Source organism: Monodon monoceros, unplaced genomic scaffold (assembly GCF_005190385.1).
Source record: "Monodon monoceros isolate NGI ecotype Baffin Bay Population unplaced genomic scaffold, NGI_Narwhal_1 Super_Scaffold_4, whole genome shotgun sequence".
In the NCBI taxonomy this organism is placed as follows: Eukaryota; Metazoa; Chordata; class Mammalia; order Artiodactyla; family Monodontidae; genus Monodon; species Monodon monoceros.
This window is the reverse complement of record NW_021703781.1, coordinates 5,083,715-5,100,423: the sequence shown is the minus strand read 5'-3', so window position 1 is coordinate 5,100,423 and position 16,709 is coordinate 5,083,715. Positions and strand designations below refer to the sequence as shown.

The window sequence follows — 16,709 nt, the reverse complement described above, 5'->3', positions numbered from 1 at the left end:
CTAGAGCGCAGGCTCAGTAGTTGTGGGGCACGGGCTTAGTTGCTCTGCAGCATGTGGGATCTTCCTGGACCAGGGCTCAAATCCGTGTCCCTTGAATTGGCAGGCGGATTCTTAACCACTGCGCCACCAGGGAAACCCAAAACTTGTGATTCTTAACATCACTCAGTAGAATGAAACAATATTTTTTAAAAAATCGTGTTTAGGGCTTCCCTGGTGGCGCAGTGGTTGAGAGTCCACCTGCCGATCAGGGGACGTGGGTTCGTGCCCCGGTCCGGGAAGATCCCACATGCCGCGGAGCGGCTGGGCCTGTGAGCCACGGCTGCCTGTGCTCCGCAACGGGAGAGGCCACAACAGTGAGAGGCCCGCGTACCGCAAAAAAAAAAAAAAAGTCGTGTTTAAAGGAAACATTTGCTGAAAAAGTATGGTAATGAAGTCACAAGGTGTAAAGTTCAACAAAGAGAAGGAATACCCCTGCATTTCCTTGGGACTTAACTTCGTGGTATATAGCCGGTGCCCCCTCCCACAAACCTTGCTGAGCTGGGCCTGTATCCAGGAGGGAGGAGTGGCGGTAAACCAGGGGCCTGATCTGAGGTAGGCGGATCTGTTATACACGCATCTTATTACTTAAGTAAGAGAACTGGGGGACACTGAGTTATTGGTGATTATTTTGAAAATCCTGTCTTTTGGGCGTAGCACAGGGAAAACCTAATGGATCTTTAATATGTAGCTCTGTGGAAAGCAGAAAGAGCTCCATTTTCCTGTATCCAAGGACTGGATATTTTATGCTTAGTATCTTCTACGGTGCTTAGAATCTTGTTTTTCATAAGTAGGGTTCAGTAAATACTTGTCACTTGATAGCTCTTGAACGTTTTTTCATATATTTCCAGTTAAATTTATATAAAGATGCTTTATCTGTAGACTACATAGACTATAGACTATAATTTCATTGTGTATTTTCTTTATAGTGTATATTTTATTTATATGCTTTTTAGTGTATATAAATAGATATAATTTTAGTGTCCTTAACATAGAGTGTTGGTCTTTAGGTTTTCATGTAAAGAGCCGTGGAGTGGGGTGTAAGGACATCTGATTCTTGACCCATCTCTCTGGCTGTGCATGCATGACCTTGGACAAGCCTCTCAACCTCTTTATCTAAATATCCTGATTGGTGAAATAAGGGGCTTGGACTAGATCAGTGGTTTCCCTCTTTTTTGACTGTGATTTGCAATAGCTTTAATTTTACACTGTGATCAGTACAAACATTGGTATATTTAACTGACACAGAAGTTCACAAGACAGTACCGGTCCTTACTACACATGTTGCCATCTGATATTGCGGTACATGGGCCTCTCACTGCTGTGGCCTCTCCCGCTGCGGAGCACAGGCTCCGGACGCGCAGGCTCAGCGGCCATGGCTCACAGGCCCAGCCGCTCCGCGGCATGTGGGAGCCTCCCGGACCGGGGCACGAACCCGTGTACCCTGCGTCGGCAGGCGGACTCTCAACCACTGCGCCACCAGGGAAGCCCCTATCCTATTTTATTTAAAACACTGGTGATGGTCCACTAAGGTCATTCCACAACCGATTAATGATTCCACTCACAAGCAACATGCCTCAGGGATTTCCAGGCTGTTTCTGTTTCAGGATTCTATGCTTATAGGTATTTTACAAATGTAAAAAAAAAGAAGTATTAAAAACTGTAGTGTGGTTGAGAGATTCAAAGGCACGGGTGTTGCACTAACTGTGCTTTGTATAAATGTGTTGCCTGGTTTATTGGACTCATAGCAGTGACCTCACATTTACATGGCATTTACTCTGTACAACACAGGGATACAGAAGAACAGCATGTTCTTTGTTCAGAGTCATAATCTAATGGACACAGTCTCAGATTTCCAAGAGGCCTCATGTCATCTGTGTGGCCTTGTGAGTCTTCTGTCCCAACACCCCTGAGGCTCAGGACCTACCTGTATCAGTTGAGGTGCACTTTTTGGGATAGGAAGAATCTGTATGTGTGCAGGATGTAAGGAAAAGTTTTTTTTTCCTGTTGTGTGCAATCCTCTGATCTCAATCATTTGCTTTGCTTTGGTGCATATGCCCCTTCACACCCCACTGCAGTCCTGTCAATGCACATGTACCTTTGATCTAATTTCCAGTCTTTTATAGGGTCTCAGGTCCAGGCAGAAGGGCTTTCCTAGGCTTTTGGACTAGGTTAGGAGCTCCAGCTAAATGTTTCCATAGGTACCCTTGCAATAACTAATGACACCAACTACCACAGAGTTGAGCCAAACTAAATAGGTTAAGTGGACAGTCCCCTACAAGACTGCCCTCATGCACCAGTCACAGATGTGGGGGAGGGGTGGTGTCTCCAGGCCACTCTTCTGACCAGCCAGCTACTAATTTGGAGGTTCCTACTACCCTCTCAGGTTCAATAACTCACTGCAAGGACTCAGAACTCAAGAACATAAGTATGATTACAGTTTTATTGTAGCAAAAGAATATAAATCAAAACCAGCCAGGGAGCTTCCCGGGTGGCGCAGTGGTTAAGAATCCGCCTGCCAATGCAGGGGACACGGTTCAAGCCCTGGTCCGGGAAGATCCCACATGCTGCGGAGCAACGAAGCCCGTGTGCCACAACTACTGAGCCCGCACTGGAGCCCCCGAGCCACAACTACTGAAGCCTGCACGCCTAGAGCCCGTGCTCCCCAACAAGAGAAGCCGCCGCAGTGAGAAGCCCGCTCACCGCAACTAGAGAAAGCCTGCGCACAGCAACGAAGACCCAACACAGCCAAAAATAGAAACAACCCAGCCAGGGACTTCCTTGGCGGTCCAGTGGTTAGGACTCAGTGCGTTCACTGCCAAGGGCCTGGGTTCCATCCCTGGTCAGAGAACCGAGATCTTTCAAGTCCCGTGGGGCAAAAAACAAAAAACAACCAGCCAAAGGGAAAGACGAGGGGCACAGGGACAGGTCTGGGAGAGTCCCAAATTCAGAGCTTCTGTTCCCTCCCTGTGGAGACCGATACTTACCCTTCCTAGCACACGGCACACTGACGTGTAACTACACAGAGTAGTGCCAACCGGCCAGACCCCATCAGGAACCAATCTCCTTAGCCTAAACTGTCAGGATCCACTATGAATAAAACACATGCCTATCACTCCAAGGTTTTAAAGAGGATCCCGCCTCTGCCTCTTTAAATTTAAACTACATACATAATGTTTTCAGTGGCTATGACAACTTGACAACTCAACGTTTTCTATTTTTTTCCTTCAATCTCTTACCCGTTACACTTTTCCAGGAATCACTCCATTTAATTTTCTTCCACTCCTGAGGCTATACTGTAACATCATTTGAAATCGTATGGTTTCACTCTTCTGACCAGCCAGCTACTAATCGTATGATTATGGTCCTTGGGGCACAACGGATTGTGACTGAACTTGAAAAGCAAATTCCATTAAATTCAAACAAGAGTCACGGGTTACCTGCATTCTATAAAAAGATGAAGCATTTGTGGTCAGCGACCTTCCTTCTTTGACACAAGTAGGGAGGTCGGCTACACACGCTTTGCAGTGTGCGCACGACCGCCACGTGCCGCCCTGGTTACATCACGCTCAGCGGCTTTTACGGGAGTGCGCGGCCTCCAGCAAAATCCCGACTCCTATGCGAACAGCGGCTGCGGCGTCGGCGGCGTCGGCGGCGCCCAAGCCCCTGCGCAGGCGCAGAAGCAGCGCGGGCGCCTCCGCTCAGGCACTGCCGCGGACATCCCAGAGGACCTCGGCCACAGGGGCCGGAAGTGACGCATTTCCGCCTTTCCGCGTCCCTCGCGGCGGGCGTCGGGGCTCAGCGGCGCAGTCCGCTCCGAGAGTTCTGAGCCAACGGCTTCTTTGCGGGCCCCGCCGCCGCCGACCCCACTCCTCGTTGGAGAGAAGATGGTGGGCCGGAACAGCGCCATCGCCGCCGGCGTGTGCGGGGCCCTTTTCATCGGGTACTGCATTTACTTCGACCGCAAGAGACGGAGTGACCCCAACTTCAAGAACATGCTGCGGGAACGTGAGTGGGTCCCCTGTCTCCTGGGCCTGCTGCCTCCCCACCCCACCCCGGCGTCCCCATCCCCTCCTGCCCCTCGCCGGGCCGCCGCGTGCTGGGCGGCCGCGTGGTGCTGCCGGGTCTGGGGCGGCGAGCGAACAAGCCAGAGAAAGGTGATGGCGCTGGCCGCGCGCTCCCAGGGCTGCTCCCGGCCCTTGTGCCCCGCACGAGTCCCTCCATTTTGGAGGAGGGAGCTTTCCCATTTTGTTTTCCCCAAACACTTTTCGGCGTGTAGATGCATATTTGTTTGTATTATGATTTAGGGCGGGGGTTGTGGTCCTTTTTCCTGTTGATCTTTCTAAACCTCTATTTCTAGCTCGAAAGTTGCGGGGTTTTTTGTATTTTACGAATTTGTGCTTGAGACCAAATCTGCAAATCCAGCTCGGTATCGTTCTCAAACGATAAGGTTGCATTCTTAAACCCTCTTGGTAGCTTCGTTCTAAAGGCTTCCAAGATATGAGTGAATGCTATAGAGATTGCAGGGGAGTCCAAAGGGCTTTGCTTCTGTGGCTCAGTCTTATTTCATACCTGCGACATCTTTTAAGAGAGATTTACAAGAGGGGAATCGTGTCACCAAAACCTTTGTGATCTTTGAATTTCGGAGGTATGCTCGTTTGCAGCAATAGAAGGGCAAATTTGTTGCATTAAAAAATGACTTTGGTAACTTACCTAGGTTGCTCAGTCAAAACAGTTCCTAAAATTAGAATTTATATGTAAGTTATTAAAGCCCAGGAAGTACGAAGAAGTGATTATCCTATTTAATGATTTACTGCTTAATTAAGCTAAAATAAGGCATTTCACATGTTCTATAGTCACACGTGGCTAGTGACTGCCTTACTGGAAAAGGTGCTCTTATACCATCTACAATATGATATCTGATTATAGCTCTCCTGTGTCTCAGGAAGAAAGGGATATGGAGATAATTTATTTTATTTATGGTTAGGTGGAGTAATGGAAATAGTGCTGTTTTGGATTCAGACACTGAGTTTTCTGGCCCAGGTTAGTCACAGATTAGCATAATCTTGGGCTGAGTCTTAATTTTCTTAGCTTGCAAAATCAGGTAATGCCTCTAGTTGGTTTTTTGAAGATTAAAATATTTGAGGTGCCTGCCACCATTCCTGACATGGAGAAGGCCCTGTAAATGCTGGCTGTGTGTAACTGTTGGAATTTAGATAATTTTCCTGTAGTTTCAGAAATAGCTGGGGGGTGATGGCGTGGATGCAGAGCTCTGTAAAGAATGGATTAACCTTTTTTTCCTTTGGAAACACTACAATCCTATTGTTAAACCTTGAGAAAATGAATTTTTGGTTGAAGAAATCATGAAACTAGCATTTCGGACAAATTGAGAAATCTGTCATTTTCAGAATTTCTTTTCCATCATCCTCAATCCATAAATTTTTTTTCTAGTTTCAGCAGTATCCTGATGACTTAAGTGGTCAGGCTTGAATTAGTAGCTGAATAACCCTTGAGCAACGGATTTCAACCTTTAGTTTTCCTCTGTTGTAAAATAGTATAATGTAGAGTTTAGTACACTACCTCTGGCACATGGTAATGGATGAACGCTAAATATTGTTTATGAATATAATTATTTGATATTTTCTTTACCAGGTAAACCTTATTCAGAGTAAGTTTGCAGTCTGTTTAAAGTCTGTATGGTTGACCGATTTTAAGAACTTGATGGCGTTTTGTATTTGTGGAGCGAAATTGATTTCAGTTTAGTTTAATTTCGTGTTTTTCTAGCCTAATTCCTAATAGAATATTTACATCTATAATAAAAGGGCAGCGTTCTTCAAATCAGTGTTTCTGGGGTTTTGTTTTGTGTGTGTGTGTGTGTTTGTTTTTTTTTTAAGGAAAAGAGTTAAGATGTTTAAAATAGGTTTGAGGTTAGATCTGGGATTCTAATTTATTCAGTTTTTTTTAAACCTTCCATTAATAAGAGCAGATTACCAGAACTCCTACAGCATAATTTATATCTAAATAATCACTAATAAATGAAAATTAATCTACAAATTATAGTGCCAACTACAGATGTTTTTCATTATACAGCACTGTGTTAAAATGATTCATCATTTTAAGATATATTGAGTAATCTTCTCATTTAAATGAATGCTTTAAGAATGATTTAGATTTGGGGCTTTTTGTAAGTTCATATTTTATGTGGTTTTTTTTAGTCTGTTTTAACTTGTTAGGTTTACACAGTAGCACTTTGGACTGATTTCTAGCAAATCTTGAGTCGATTTGCTGATTGAATGTGTAACTCCTTGGTTTTTCAGTGTGTTCTGTGTCCTTTTGTCACAGAGATCGTATTTGATACTGTCCCTGAAAATAAGTTAATGTAACAAGTTAATTGTCTTATAAAAGTAAAGCCAGAATTTTAATCTTATAGCTATAAATTTATACAAGTTAATTGTCTTATAAATTAAACCACAATTTTAATCTTAACAGCTATAAATTTAAAGCAACTAAGCGATCTTAAAATTTGGTAACTATCAAAACATTCAACAACAATCATGCGTTCTTCTCCACTCCATTTAAAAAAAAGAAACCTGTAAGATTGGAAACTAAGTTTCCTTATACTGTTGCATTATCATTTTTGTCATTTTCCATAATTCTGACTTAGCATATTGTATTTCTCTGTTTATTCCACAAACTTTCCAGGTTTACTTCTGAGGTGCTGTAACATGGCGATGATAATAGGGTTACTATGAGGATAAAATAATAACATTTAGAATAGTGTCTGGCATGTAACATCTAAAACAGGTGCTTACCCTTAACATCCAAGTGTTCCATGTCCAATTCCTCTGTGAAGTCTTTCTCTTCTAGTTGTAGTACCCTCCCAGCACTAGGCTGTACCGTGATACGTAGTAATTAGTTAATATAGTCTGGTTATCAGTCATTATTTTCTGCCTAAAGAGGGCTGAACGAAACCCTTAGTTAAGCAAATTGGGGGTAGAATATATTATGCGTTCTGTTTCCCCACAGTTGCCCAGTGATGAACACCTAGCAAAGGTAGCTGGTGGGGAAAATAGGCAGTCTTCAAAATAATATGTAAGATAGCTTTAACCTGTATTTTTTTGTTGAAAGTGCTAAGACAGTTTTTAAGCCTTAGAGTTGTAGCACTTTATGTAATCTGGGGGCTAGAGTTGGCCAGAGACACTGGTGTGGTTAAACCTAGTTTGTAAGTGTAGATAAGAAAAGGTTCCCTGACTGTAGTAAATTAACCATCTGTCTCTGCACTTAGGCAAACAGGTCACTGCCTCTTTAGTCATGTATTGAAATTTGGATTTATAGAATGCTTAAGGTTTTAAGAGGACATTTGCACTGTCTCAATACACTGAATGTTTATATCTCACGATACCAACCAGGCACTGTTTAAAAATACATTAACTCATTTAATCCTCATATCAACTCTATGAAGCAGGTATTGTTCGTAAACCAGTTGTTACATACAGAGAAGGAGAGACACCGGTTAACTGTAACTTGCCCAAGGTCACACTGCTAGTCAGTGGAAGATCTGGGATATAAATGAAGCCCGAGCTTCCTTGTGCCAACACTCTTTCACACAGGGTGTACAATTAAACAACAACTTAAAATACTGTTAGTGTCCTATTATTGATTTGGTTTTAAGGGTTGACCAACAGATTTAAACAACATCACTTACTCCTAAGATTTGTAGTATTGCTATTTCATATCAAAAAACAAACAAAAAACCAAAACAACTTACAGACTTCAGGCAGAGGATTTTTTTTTTCTTAACTAGCTGGCAGTAGTTGAATTAAGAATCATTTCTGAGTGCTACCCTTCTTCCCTCTTATTTTTGCCAAATGCATAAAAACTATCCTTTTTTTCCTTTTTTTTTTTTTTAAGAAAACTGTCAAATGCTGGGGGTTTTGTTGGTTTTGTTTTGTTTTTGTTGTTGTTTTGTTTTTTTCCCTATTTAAGAATGCCAGGTAGTTTTCAAAAGTCAGTAAAGACAGAGTCTGTTATATTTCAGCAATAAAGCTCCGAAACAACAATGGCTTGAGTTTTGTTCGTGTTTCATGTCCTGGGTAGGTTGAAGGTGGGAGGAGAGGCTTGCTTTGCTTATGATAATTACTCAAGAGACCCAGCTGGGGGAGTGTGTCCATCTTGTAAACTGCTCATCCTGGTGCCTGAGAGGGAAGGAAAGCGCTTCTGCCCAGAAATGTCCTAGTGTCCATAGCTCATTGACCAGAACTATCTTTATGACCCTGACAAATCACAAGAAGAGAGCTTGAGTCAGGCATGTTTTGCAAATAGAATGAATGACTGCCACAGCATTTAGACTTCCTTTGATTCCCATTTTAATAATGATGAAATGAAAATATTACCTTTCTTGCAGGAAGAAAGAAACAGAAGCTTGCTAAGGAGAGAGCTGGACTTTCCAAGGTAATAATCTCTTTTAGAGAAACAATTATTTTACAGTCTACTTGAAATGTGTATTTTGAGAATGCTAATTGGTATCAGACATTGATTTTCTGTTTTAAAATACATATATATTTTTTTTGTGGTATGCGGGCCTCTCACCGCTGTGACCTCTCCCGTTGCGGAGCACAGGCTCCAGACGCGCAGGCCCAGCAGCCATGGCTCACGGGCCCAGCCACTCGGCGGCATGTGGGATCTTCCCGGACCGGGGCACGAACCCGTGTCCCCTGCATCGGCAGGCGGACTCTCAACCACTGTGCCACCGGGGAAGCCCTGTACTCTTTACCTTTTACTTTAGGTTTGATTCACAGTTTTCTAAGAACAAATACCACTTTGATCAAAAAGTATTTTTTCTTGCATTTATTTGAATGTAGATACCAACCTCTAATCCTTGCGAGTATTGTTGAAGAGTGAATTTCTTTTTGTCAGTTTTCATAATGAGCTATTCAGTTTTTTTTAGTGGCATGATTTTTTGTATTGTTTATATCCCTGGAGTAATTTTGGTATCAGTTACTAAATATTCTATTTCTAAACAGTTACCTGACCTTAAAGATGCTGAAGCCGTTCAGAAATTCTTCCTTGAAGAAATACAGCTTGGTGAAGAGTTACTAGCTCAAGGTAATTAATATTCATTGAAAGACTAGGAAACAAGGTAAAATTCTTCACACTAATATAAACTTGTGGTGATGAGGGGCTTTTTTAATGTAGTGTGGGCTATTTTTTAAAAAGATACTGTAAATACTTCAAGACAAGTTTTTAGGCATTTAATAATATGAGACATTTAATTTAATAATATGAGGACAAGTAATCTTTACAAATGAGGTTGCTTTTAAGTACTTTAGAGAATACAGTCATAGTGTAATATATAAATAGTGACTGAAAGAATATCTGGGAGTATAATTCCCTCAACTCCTTCATCTAACCTTCAGGTCTTTTCTAGTACTTATAGGAAGGAATGGCTAATATAATAAGTCCCAGAGAAGGTTGAAGGTTAATTTACCTGATCAGAAGTATTTATAACTATTTTTACTGTCAAATTAGCTTTTATCTCAAAGTAGCTTTGAAGTAGTTTCTGTCATTAATAAAAATAGTATCAAGTGTCAACTTGTTTTTCTTATTCTCACTGTTATAATAGATTTAGATAGTATTGAACTACATGATGCAGGTCATTTGTGGGTTTTTTTTCCCCCTTTTTTTTTTTACGGGGAGAGATTAAAGGTTTACAATGGTTATATTACTTTTTATCATGTCTCGTGTTTCATAAGAAATAATTCTTGAGAGAGGTAAGGGAGGCAGTAATTGTTTTTTATTTGATTGGTATAGTAAGCTGCTAATATTTATAAATTAAAATGGAAATGTCTTGCTAGGAAATAATTGACTTTTTTCACGGTATAAGAAAAATATGAAGTTTAATCATAGGGCAAGGTAAAGCACTTAAATCCTCATAAGGATCGTTCGAGAGGCTATGGCTGTATTACTTTAATATCTAAAAAGAAAAGCGTGTATAATGATATGTGTCTAAGGATAGAGCATATATTTGGGTTATATTGGAGATCCATGTACTGTGGGCATCTGTCTGTTTGTCTTTAGCCTTTAGATCCAGATGGAAAAGAAAAGTTAACTCATGGTGGTGGGGGGATGGGGGGGTCAAGGAAGGGTAGGGAAGAGTTGTTCTTTTTCCCAGGCATATGTTGGTCCCGTTTCAGCCCAGCACACCCAGAGGGGTACTTAACTCAGCTGCCAAGCTGCCTTTTCTTCTGGTGGAATCTACCAACCCAGCCTGAGGTAGAAGACTCAGGTGGTTAGAATTTGGGAAAAGTAAGCCATGAGAAAGCATAAGCAGCTTAGGCAGTAAGCGTCATTGCTTGGCAAGGCCTCCTGCGTCTAGGGGTCTTCCATAAGCATACTCGCTTAGCTGAGCAGGAGCTCGTCTCAGGATATGTGAATGCGATTGGAGCTGCAAGGGCAGAGGGGAAACGGTTTGTTTCACTGCGGTGAATTGCTGTGGTTGTTCATGAGTGGTTTCCAATGTGTTTAGAAGTTTTAGGAGGTGTCTCAGAGGATCCCCTGTGTTCTACACATAGCCCTCTGGTATAGTCACTCTATTTCCGTTTAATAATCGGAATTCATATCCTCAGACAACAGTGTGATCCCGTCTGTTGCCTGTAAGTTCAGTGGCATGAGGATTCACTGGCCATGTGGCATCTTAATTTCCAAGTCAGTGGAGCCATTGTGTCCCCGTCTTATGTGGAAGACCTAAGTCTTATATTTTCTGTTTTTAATGCTTCTTTGTAGAGTTAATGGTTTCTTCAGTTTGAATACTTGAAGTGAAAATGCTAGGTGGAGGCAGTTCCTCCTTATTTACCAGAGTCTTCACTCCCTTGTTTGGTCATATTCTTACTCAGCGCTGGAAAACTTTGTTTACTGGTTTATTATATTTGTTTTTTTTTTTAAGTTTAATTTTTATTTTTTTGGTTTATTTTAGATGATAGTACTGAGGAGCAGCCAGACAGAAGAGAGGCGTAGGGTTAGGGGGTGGGGACTTCCACGCCTTCTCTGGAGGTGCCGCCCTCCTAGTACTTCGATGTATTCACCAACCCAGAAGCTCAGGAAATAATTTCTTGACATAATCAGAATTTGTTCAGTTTCACGGAAAGAGTTACAAATGGCACAGTCCCTACATTAAATTGCCAACAAGCTAAGATTAAAAATCAGTGAGTAGGAGAACCAATGAAAAAGTCTACAACAGAAAATGAGTTAGCTACCAATCAGGGAAACATTTTCACGTCTCCTTCAGGCTGCACCTTGAATTCCCTGAGAGGGAGGGCCTAGGCATTGGGGCAAGGAGAGCATTCTGCTCAACACAGCAGTGTTTCATACCAAATGGTGACTTCCATCTTGTAACACTTGGTTTGTTCTTCCTCTGCTCTGTCATAAAAGGATTATATGATGCTTTCAATGCTGTTGGTATTATAAAACATACCACTTGATATCTGGCTATCAGGTCAGCAAAAGTTGTAGCAACATCATGTGTGAAGGTAGCTCAAGATGACAAGTTGACTGCGATTGAGGTCCTGTAAATGTGTAAATGTATCCAGGATTGTTTGGCATTGTTTGCTGTTGGATCTGCAGAGAGGATAACTGCCAGTGATGACTAGGTTCAGAAGAGATTAAAGGCCTTTAGGGTGTCTACTTACATGTGGTGATATTCATACAGTATAAGGGATTAGTTTAAAGTGAAATTGGGCCTGTCTACCTCAGTCCCCCAATCTTCCAGTTCTCTTTTCTCATAGAAAATATTGTTTCATTGTTAGCAATTTCTTATGTATTCTTAGTATATAAATAGTAATAAACTTGGACATTTCTTTTTTTTTAAAACTTGGACATTTCTGTACCTTATTTTCCCCCTTTTGTATGTGTGTTGGAGTCCCTTCAATATCTACATATAATCTGACTCATTCTTGTTCATGGCTTTTTAATCAGTTATATGAGTGTACTTACTATGTTTTCTAGGTTTTACTTGCACAATGTTTTTGGTCATTTTCACTTGGAGATACAGTGAAGACTTTAGGGTTGAATTTTGAACAAAGGCAAGGGCTTTTCCAGTCTCATGTTATGTTTATGTAAATCTTCCAGGTGAATATGAGAAGGGTGTGGACCATCTGACAAATGCGATTGCTGTGTGTGGACAGCCACAGCAGTTACTGCAAGTGTTGCAGCAAACTCTTCCACCACCAGTGTTCCAGATGCTTCTGACTAAGCTCCCAACAATTAGTCAGGTAAAGATTTGAAATGTTATGAAATAAGTGAGGAGAATCTGAGAGTTAAATGTTTAGGGACATTGGCATTTTAAAAAGGAGCCTAGTGGACATGGTGACATCATGAAACTCTCCTCCATGTAATGAAAATAGTACAGGAGATGTCAGTGCTTGACCTTTTCTTCCCTAAGAGAAAAGCATCCAAATGAGGGGGCATAAAATCTAGTGATTGTGCCCAGGAAGTCGATTAGGAATTATGTCTCTTAGTGTTAAATCTCAGGTCTTAGTATTCAAATCATCAAATTCAGGCCACTCCCAGCTACTTTCTGAACCTAGCTTTCTGCCTCTTGTGTGAAACCACGCATGCAGTTAAGGGGCCTGGCAGAGGCCAGAGGAGCCAAGGTGGCATAGCTTGGAAGTCAGGTCATAAAGGGCTCTGGGTTCCCTCTGACCTCCCTTGTCTGAAGGCCCCAGTGTCTCTGCTGCTGCTGAGGTGGGCTTCAAGTTTGGAGCTATTCGACTACACCCCATTTAAATAAGAGGTTAAGCATAACTTAGGAGTTAATTAAAATGCATTCCACTCATTTTAAATCCTTCTCAAGGAGCCCGAATGAATCTACTTTTTGGAATATCGTGTCTATTAAATGAATTTTCATCTTTGATATAATTAAAAATTAGTAAAATGACTGGTTAATTCTTTAAACTCATCTTTACAATTCTTTAAACTAATCTTTACTCATCTAGATTGGAAAGGGACTGAAAAGAAAAGGGTCCTAAAGATTTAAGGGAATGGACCTAGAGTCTGTCATACAGAGTGTAGTAAGTCAGAAAGAGAAAAACAAATAACCATATGCTAACACATATAGATGGAATCTTAAAAAAAAAATGGTTCTGATGAACCTAGAGGCAGGACAGGAATAAAGACACAGACGTAGAGAATGGACTTGAGGACACGGGAGGGGGAAGGGTAAGCTGGGACGAAGTGAGAGAGTAGCATGGACATATATACACTACCAAACGTAAAATAGCTAGCGGGAAGCAGCCGCATAGCACAGGGAGATCAGCTCGGTGCTTTGTGACCACCTAGAGGGGTGGGATAGGGAGGGTGAGAGGGAGATGCAAGAGGGAGAGGATATGGGGATACAAATATACGTATAGCTGACTCAGTTTGTTATAGAGCAGAAACTAACACAACCATGTAAAGCAGTTATACTCCAATAAAGATGTTTTTTTAAAAAAAAAAAGGATTTAAGGGAAAGAGTTGGAAAACCAAGGAGTTTCAATCTTTTTTATTTTAGACTAATGTGGTTCCCAGTCAGTTGTCAGAATCCTCTGTCTAAGATTATCTGTCTTTTGAAAGACAGCATAGCATAGTGCTTTTGGGAAATTGACCTGAGGATGATGTCTTTGTATAATGACTGTGACCATTTACAGGCAGAAAAGGGAAATGTTTGGAGGATAGAATGATGAGTATAGCACTAATTGGTATTTCTTCCTGTGGGAGTGAAAAGAGATCTTAAATTCTTTTTGGTTTTAGTTACAAAATTGACTAACATGTAACACGATACAATGTTATGGTTCCTTTGTTGACTTGAATTTTGAGATGGGACTGACAATGATCATTATTTTCTCAGATAAAAACAATGTATGAAGTGTTAAATGTTGCTATCTCAGTATGGGTAAACCTCAGCAGGATTTGATTCAGGGCATTTTATGTTGAACTTAGAATCCTGATTAAATGCTTATCATACTTGTAAAAAATTAAAAATTCTTTTCTCTTTCAGAGAATTGTAAGTGCTCAGAGCTTGGCTGAAGATGATGTGGAATGAGAAATATGTCAACATAATCTCAATTTAAAAATATTTTTAAAATCTGAACTTGGAAGATGATCAGCTCTGGGGGAGTAAGGGCAAATACGCTTGTTATGGACTGTCCTACACTGAGATCTACCAAAGTTAATTTTTACTTTGTGTAGATCCATTTGTCTGTTTTATTTATTTTTCTCAGTGAAAAGTGTATTTTGATAGGTTTTGATTTTATAAATACACTATCAGTTACCAAGATATAGATTTTGTTTATTCCTAAAGTGTGCAATTAGAATGTACATGTATAACATCACATTACTTACATTAAAAATACCCAATGCTCAGTTTTGATAGGCCAAAAAAAGTGTAGAAGAAAACTGAAGAATGCACTTTTTTCCTTTAAGCTAGTACAGTTCGCTGTACATCAGATGATTGGATGGAAACTTGATTGTGTATTAAAACTGAGCATTAAAATCTTTAAGAGATTCTTTCCATTTAATCTCTTAAATATGTCTAATGTGCTGCTGTGCTATAGTAACTTCACTCCCACCGTTGATTATATCAGTGGGCCTAATGTGTTCCGGATATTTATCTCCTTGTATTTTAGATATGTGTAGTTGCAAATAGCACCAGGAATTAGATCTGTGTACACCCTTAATCTAGCTGAGTAAGCTTCGCCAGTTAATGTCTGCCCGCATTTATAAAATGAGGGAATTTGGTCTGCTGATTCAGCTTCTAATTCCTTTGGTTCTGTTCAGCATTTTCAAATCCCTTTTTCTGAGGGATATATCTGTTTGGGCAACCAGCCCTTGCATTTTTTAATACTCTGAATTTTGCATGCTTGCCTGACATAGTATTTCTGAATTGATTTTTTTTTTAAGGTATAACTTGTGTTGATTTTCAGTGAAATCATGGTTCTGTCACTACTTTTGTAAATTAATCTGAAATTTAACCTTCAAGGTAGCTGGGACAATATGCTTGTAAAAGTTTGTGTTCCCCTTTGCTTTTATCGTCAGTGTACCTCCTGAATCCCCTTCCAGCCTGATTCACTTATCTTGTTATGGGAATAAGGTATAACTTTGTGGCTGCAAAGAATGACTTGCAAAGAATGAAGATAATGGGACCTTTTATTCTCAAAATAGTGACATTATCTGCAGCCACAGATTCAGTATCAGACCTGAGAATAAAGATCCTTGGTACTTAGTGGTGTTTGTTGAGCATTTCTCGTTGTACCGGTTGCCTTTATTCTGTCTGAATGTAGAGAGACCTTTTCTGTGTATTAGACATTTTGTTTTTCTTAAAAACTTTAACTGCAGGGTTTTGTGGTGGTTGGGATGTAGTGGGATGAGTTTGGAGTGTGGTTCTAGTTTCTCCCTCTGGATAGCTGCCAGCCTTGGGCAAGTCCACATGACATCTCAACTCCAGTATTCTCATCTGTAAAATAAGAACATCAGACTAGGTCCCTTGCACATTAAAGGACTCTTCCTCAGGAACCTTCCAGGTTTGTGATTCTGAACCATAAACAGTGTGCTTTTTTCAGTGACAAGCCTGCATGCTTTTTGAGGGGTGAGGTGGAGTGGGGTGACTAGTTCAAACATGTGTTGGTAGGTTCATTTTCCTAGTAGGATCCCAAATCCAAAACAGTATAGTGGTGATTCGTCAGTAATTGACCATGCAGCTAGGAAACACTCTTCTGTCCTGCATCTTCCCAGACGGGGGATGGACTTGGGCAGTCAGAGGGATTGTAGGTGGGGAAAGAGCAAGGGGCAGACAGCTTGGCAAGAGAGGAATGGACCCAGGAAAACTTAAGGACTGGCTGGAGGAGTGTGAGGGGTCAACTTAGGTTTATTTTAGGAGGGAATGAAGACTATGTGCCCTTGTGAACTGTAGTGCAGCCCAAGCTGGGTATCACTTGGCTTTCTCAGAAATAATCAGCATTAATGCTTACTGAAGGTAGTGATATCCTTACTTGAGAGCTGGTTATGCCAAGTACATCTTATTTGAGTGACAGCTTTGGTGCTTTAAAATTAGGTACCACTTTTGAAAGTTAGCTATGTTGTGTTAAAAACAACCACCAATACCAAAAAAGTTTTTTCCGTCTAGACAAGTAATTGCTGAACACTGTTTACTATCTAAAGTTTTACACAGTGATGGAACCAGGCGGTGGGGATGCTGGGTGAATGGTGCTCAACCCAAGATTTAAGTAGAGTGATAATAGCTTGGTTGTTCCCATGTGGTAATGTTGCAGCACACTTAGGTCTTTGGAAATGGAAATGTTAGTGCACATTGGCATGCTTCCTTGGGCAGAGATCTATTGTTTTGGTTCCACAATTTGTGCTTAAATTCTTCAACTCTTATTTCATTGGTCTTTATGTTTTCTAACTCTGCTAAAAACTTATTGGAACTTCTTGCACTGTGCATCCATTCTTTTCCTGAGTTCTTGGATCATCTTTACAGTCATTACTTGAGCTCTTTCCAGTAGATTGGCTGCTCCACTTTACTACTAAATTTATATCGAAATTCACCATATCTGTATAAATTCACCAGTTCCACATCTGAAAACTCCAGGCCTTGCCTTCGTTTCTGCTGATTCTCGGAGTCGCTGGCACCCTCATGGCCCCTC

The 16,709-nt window shown here is 40.9% G+C and overlaps 1 protein-coding gene and 1 non-coding gene across 2 annotated transcripts; both read left to right on the top strand.

The window, feature by feature from the left end:
- Positions 1-3,815: 3,815 nt before the first annotated feature.
- TOMM20 (translocase of outer mitochondrial membrane 20) lies at positions 3,816-15,289 on the top strand. The gene is made up of 5 exons (XM_029200966.1): positions 3,816-4,044; positions 8,441-8,487; positions 9,060-9,141; positions 12,160-12,302; positions 14,066-15,289. Exons 1-5 carry the CDS (start codon positions 3,924-3,926, stop codon positions 14,108-14,110), a joined length of 438 nt encoding a protein of 145 aa, XP_029056799.1. The 5' UTR covers positions 3,816-3,923; the 3' UTR covers positions 14,111-15,289.
- On the top strand, positions 4,488-4,619 carry LOC114883515. Its single transcript, XR_003790609.1, has one exon. It is a non-coding gene; the product is annotated as a small nucleolar RNA SNORA14 (small nucleolar RNA).
- Positions 15,290-16,709: the final 1,420 nt, after the last annotated feature.

Bases quoted from the DNA above. Each gene is read 5' to 3' on its own strand.
- TOMM20 (XM_029200966.1), top strand. From the start codon at position 3,924: ATGGTGGGCCGGAACAGCGCCATCGCCGCCGGCGTGTGCGGGGCCCTT. The intron at 4,045-8,440 runs GTGAGTGGGTCC...CCTTTCTTGCAG, and splicing joins CAAGAACATGCTGCGGGAAC to GAAGAAAGAAACAGAAGCTT. The intron at 9,142-12,159 runs GTAATTAATATT...TAAATCTTCCAG, and splicing joins TGAAGAGTTACTAGCTCAAG to GTGAATATGAGAAGGGTGTG.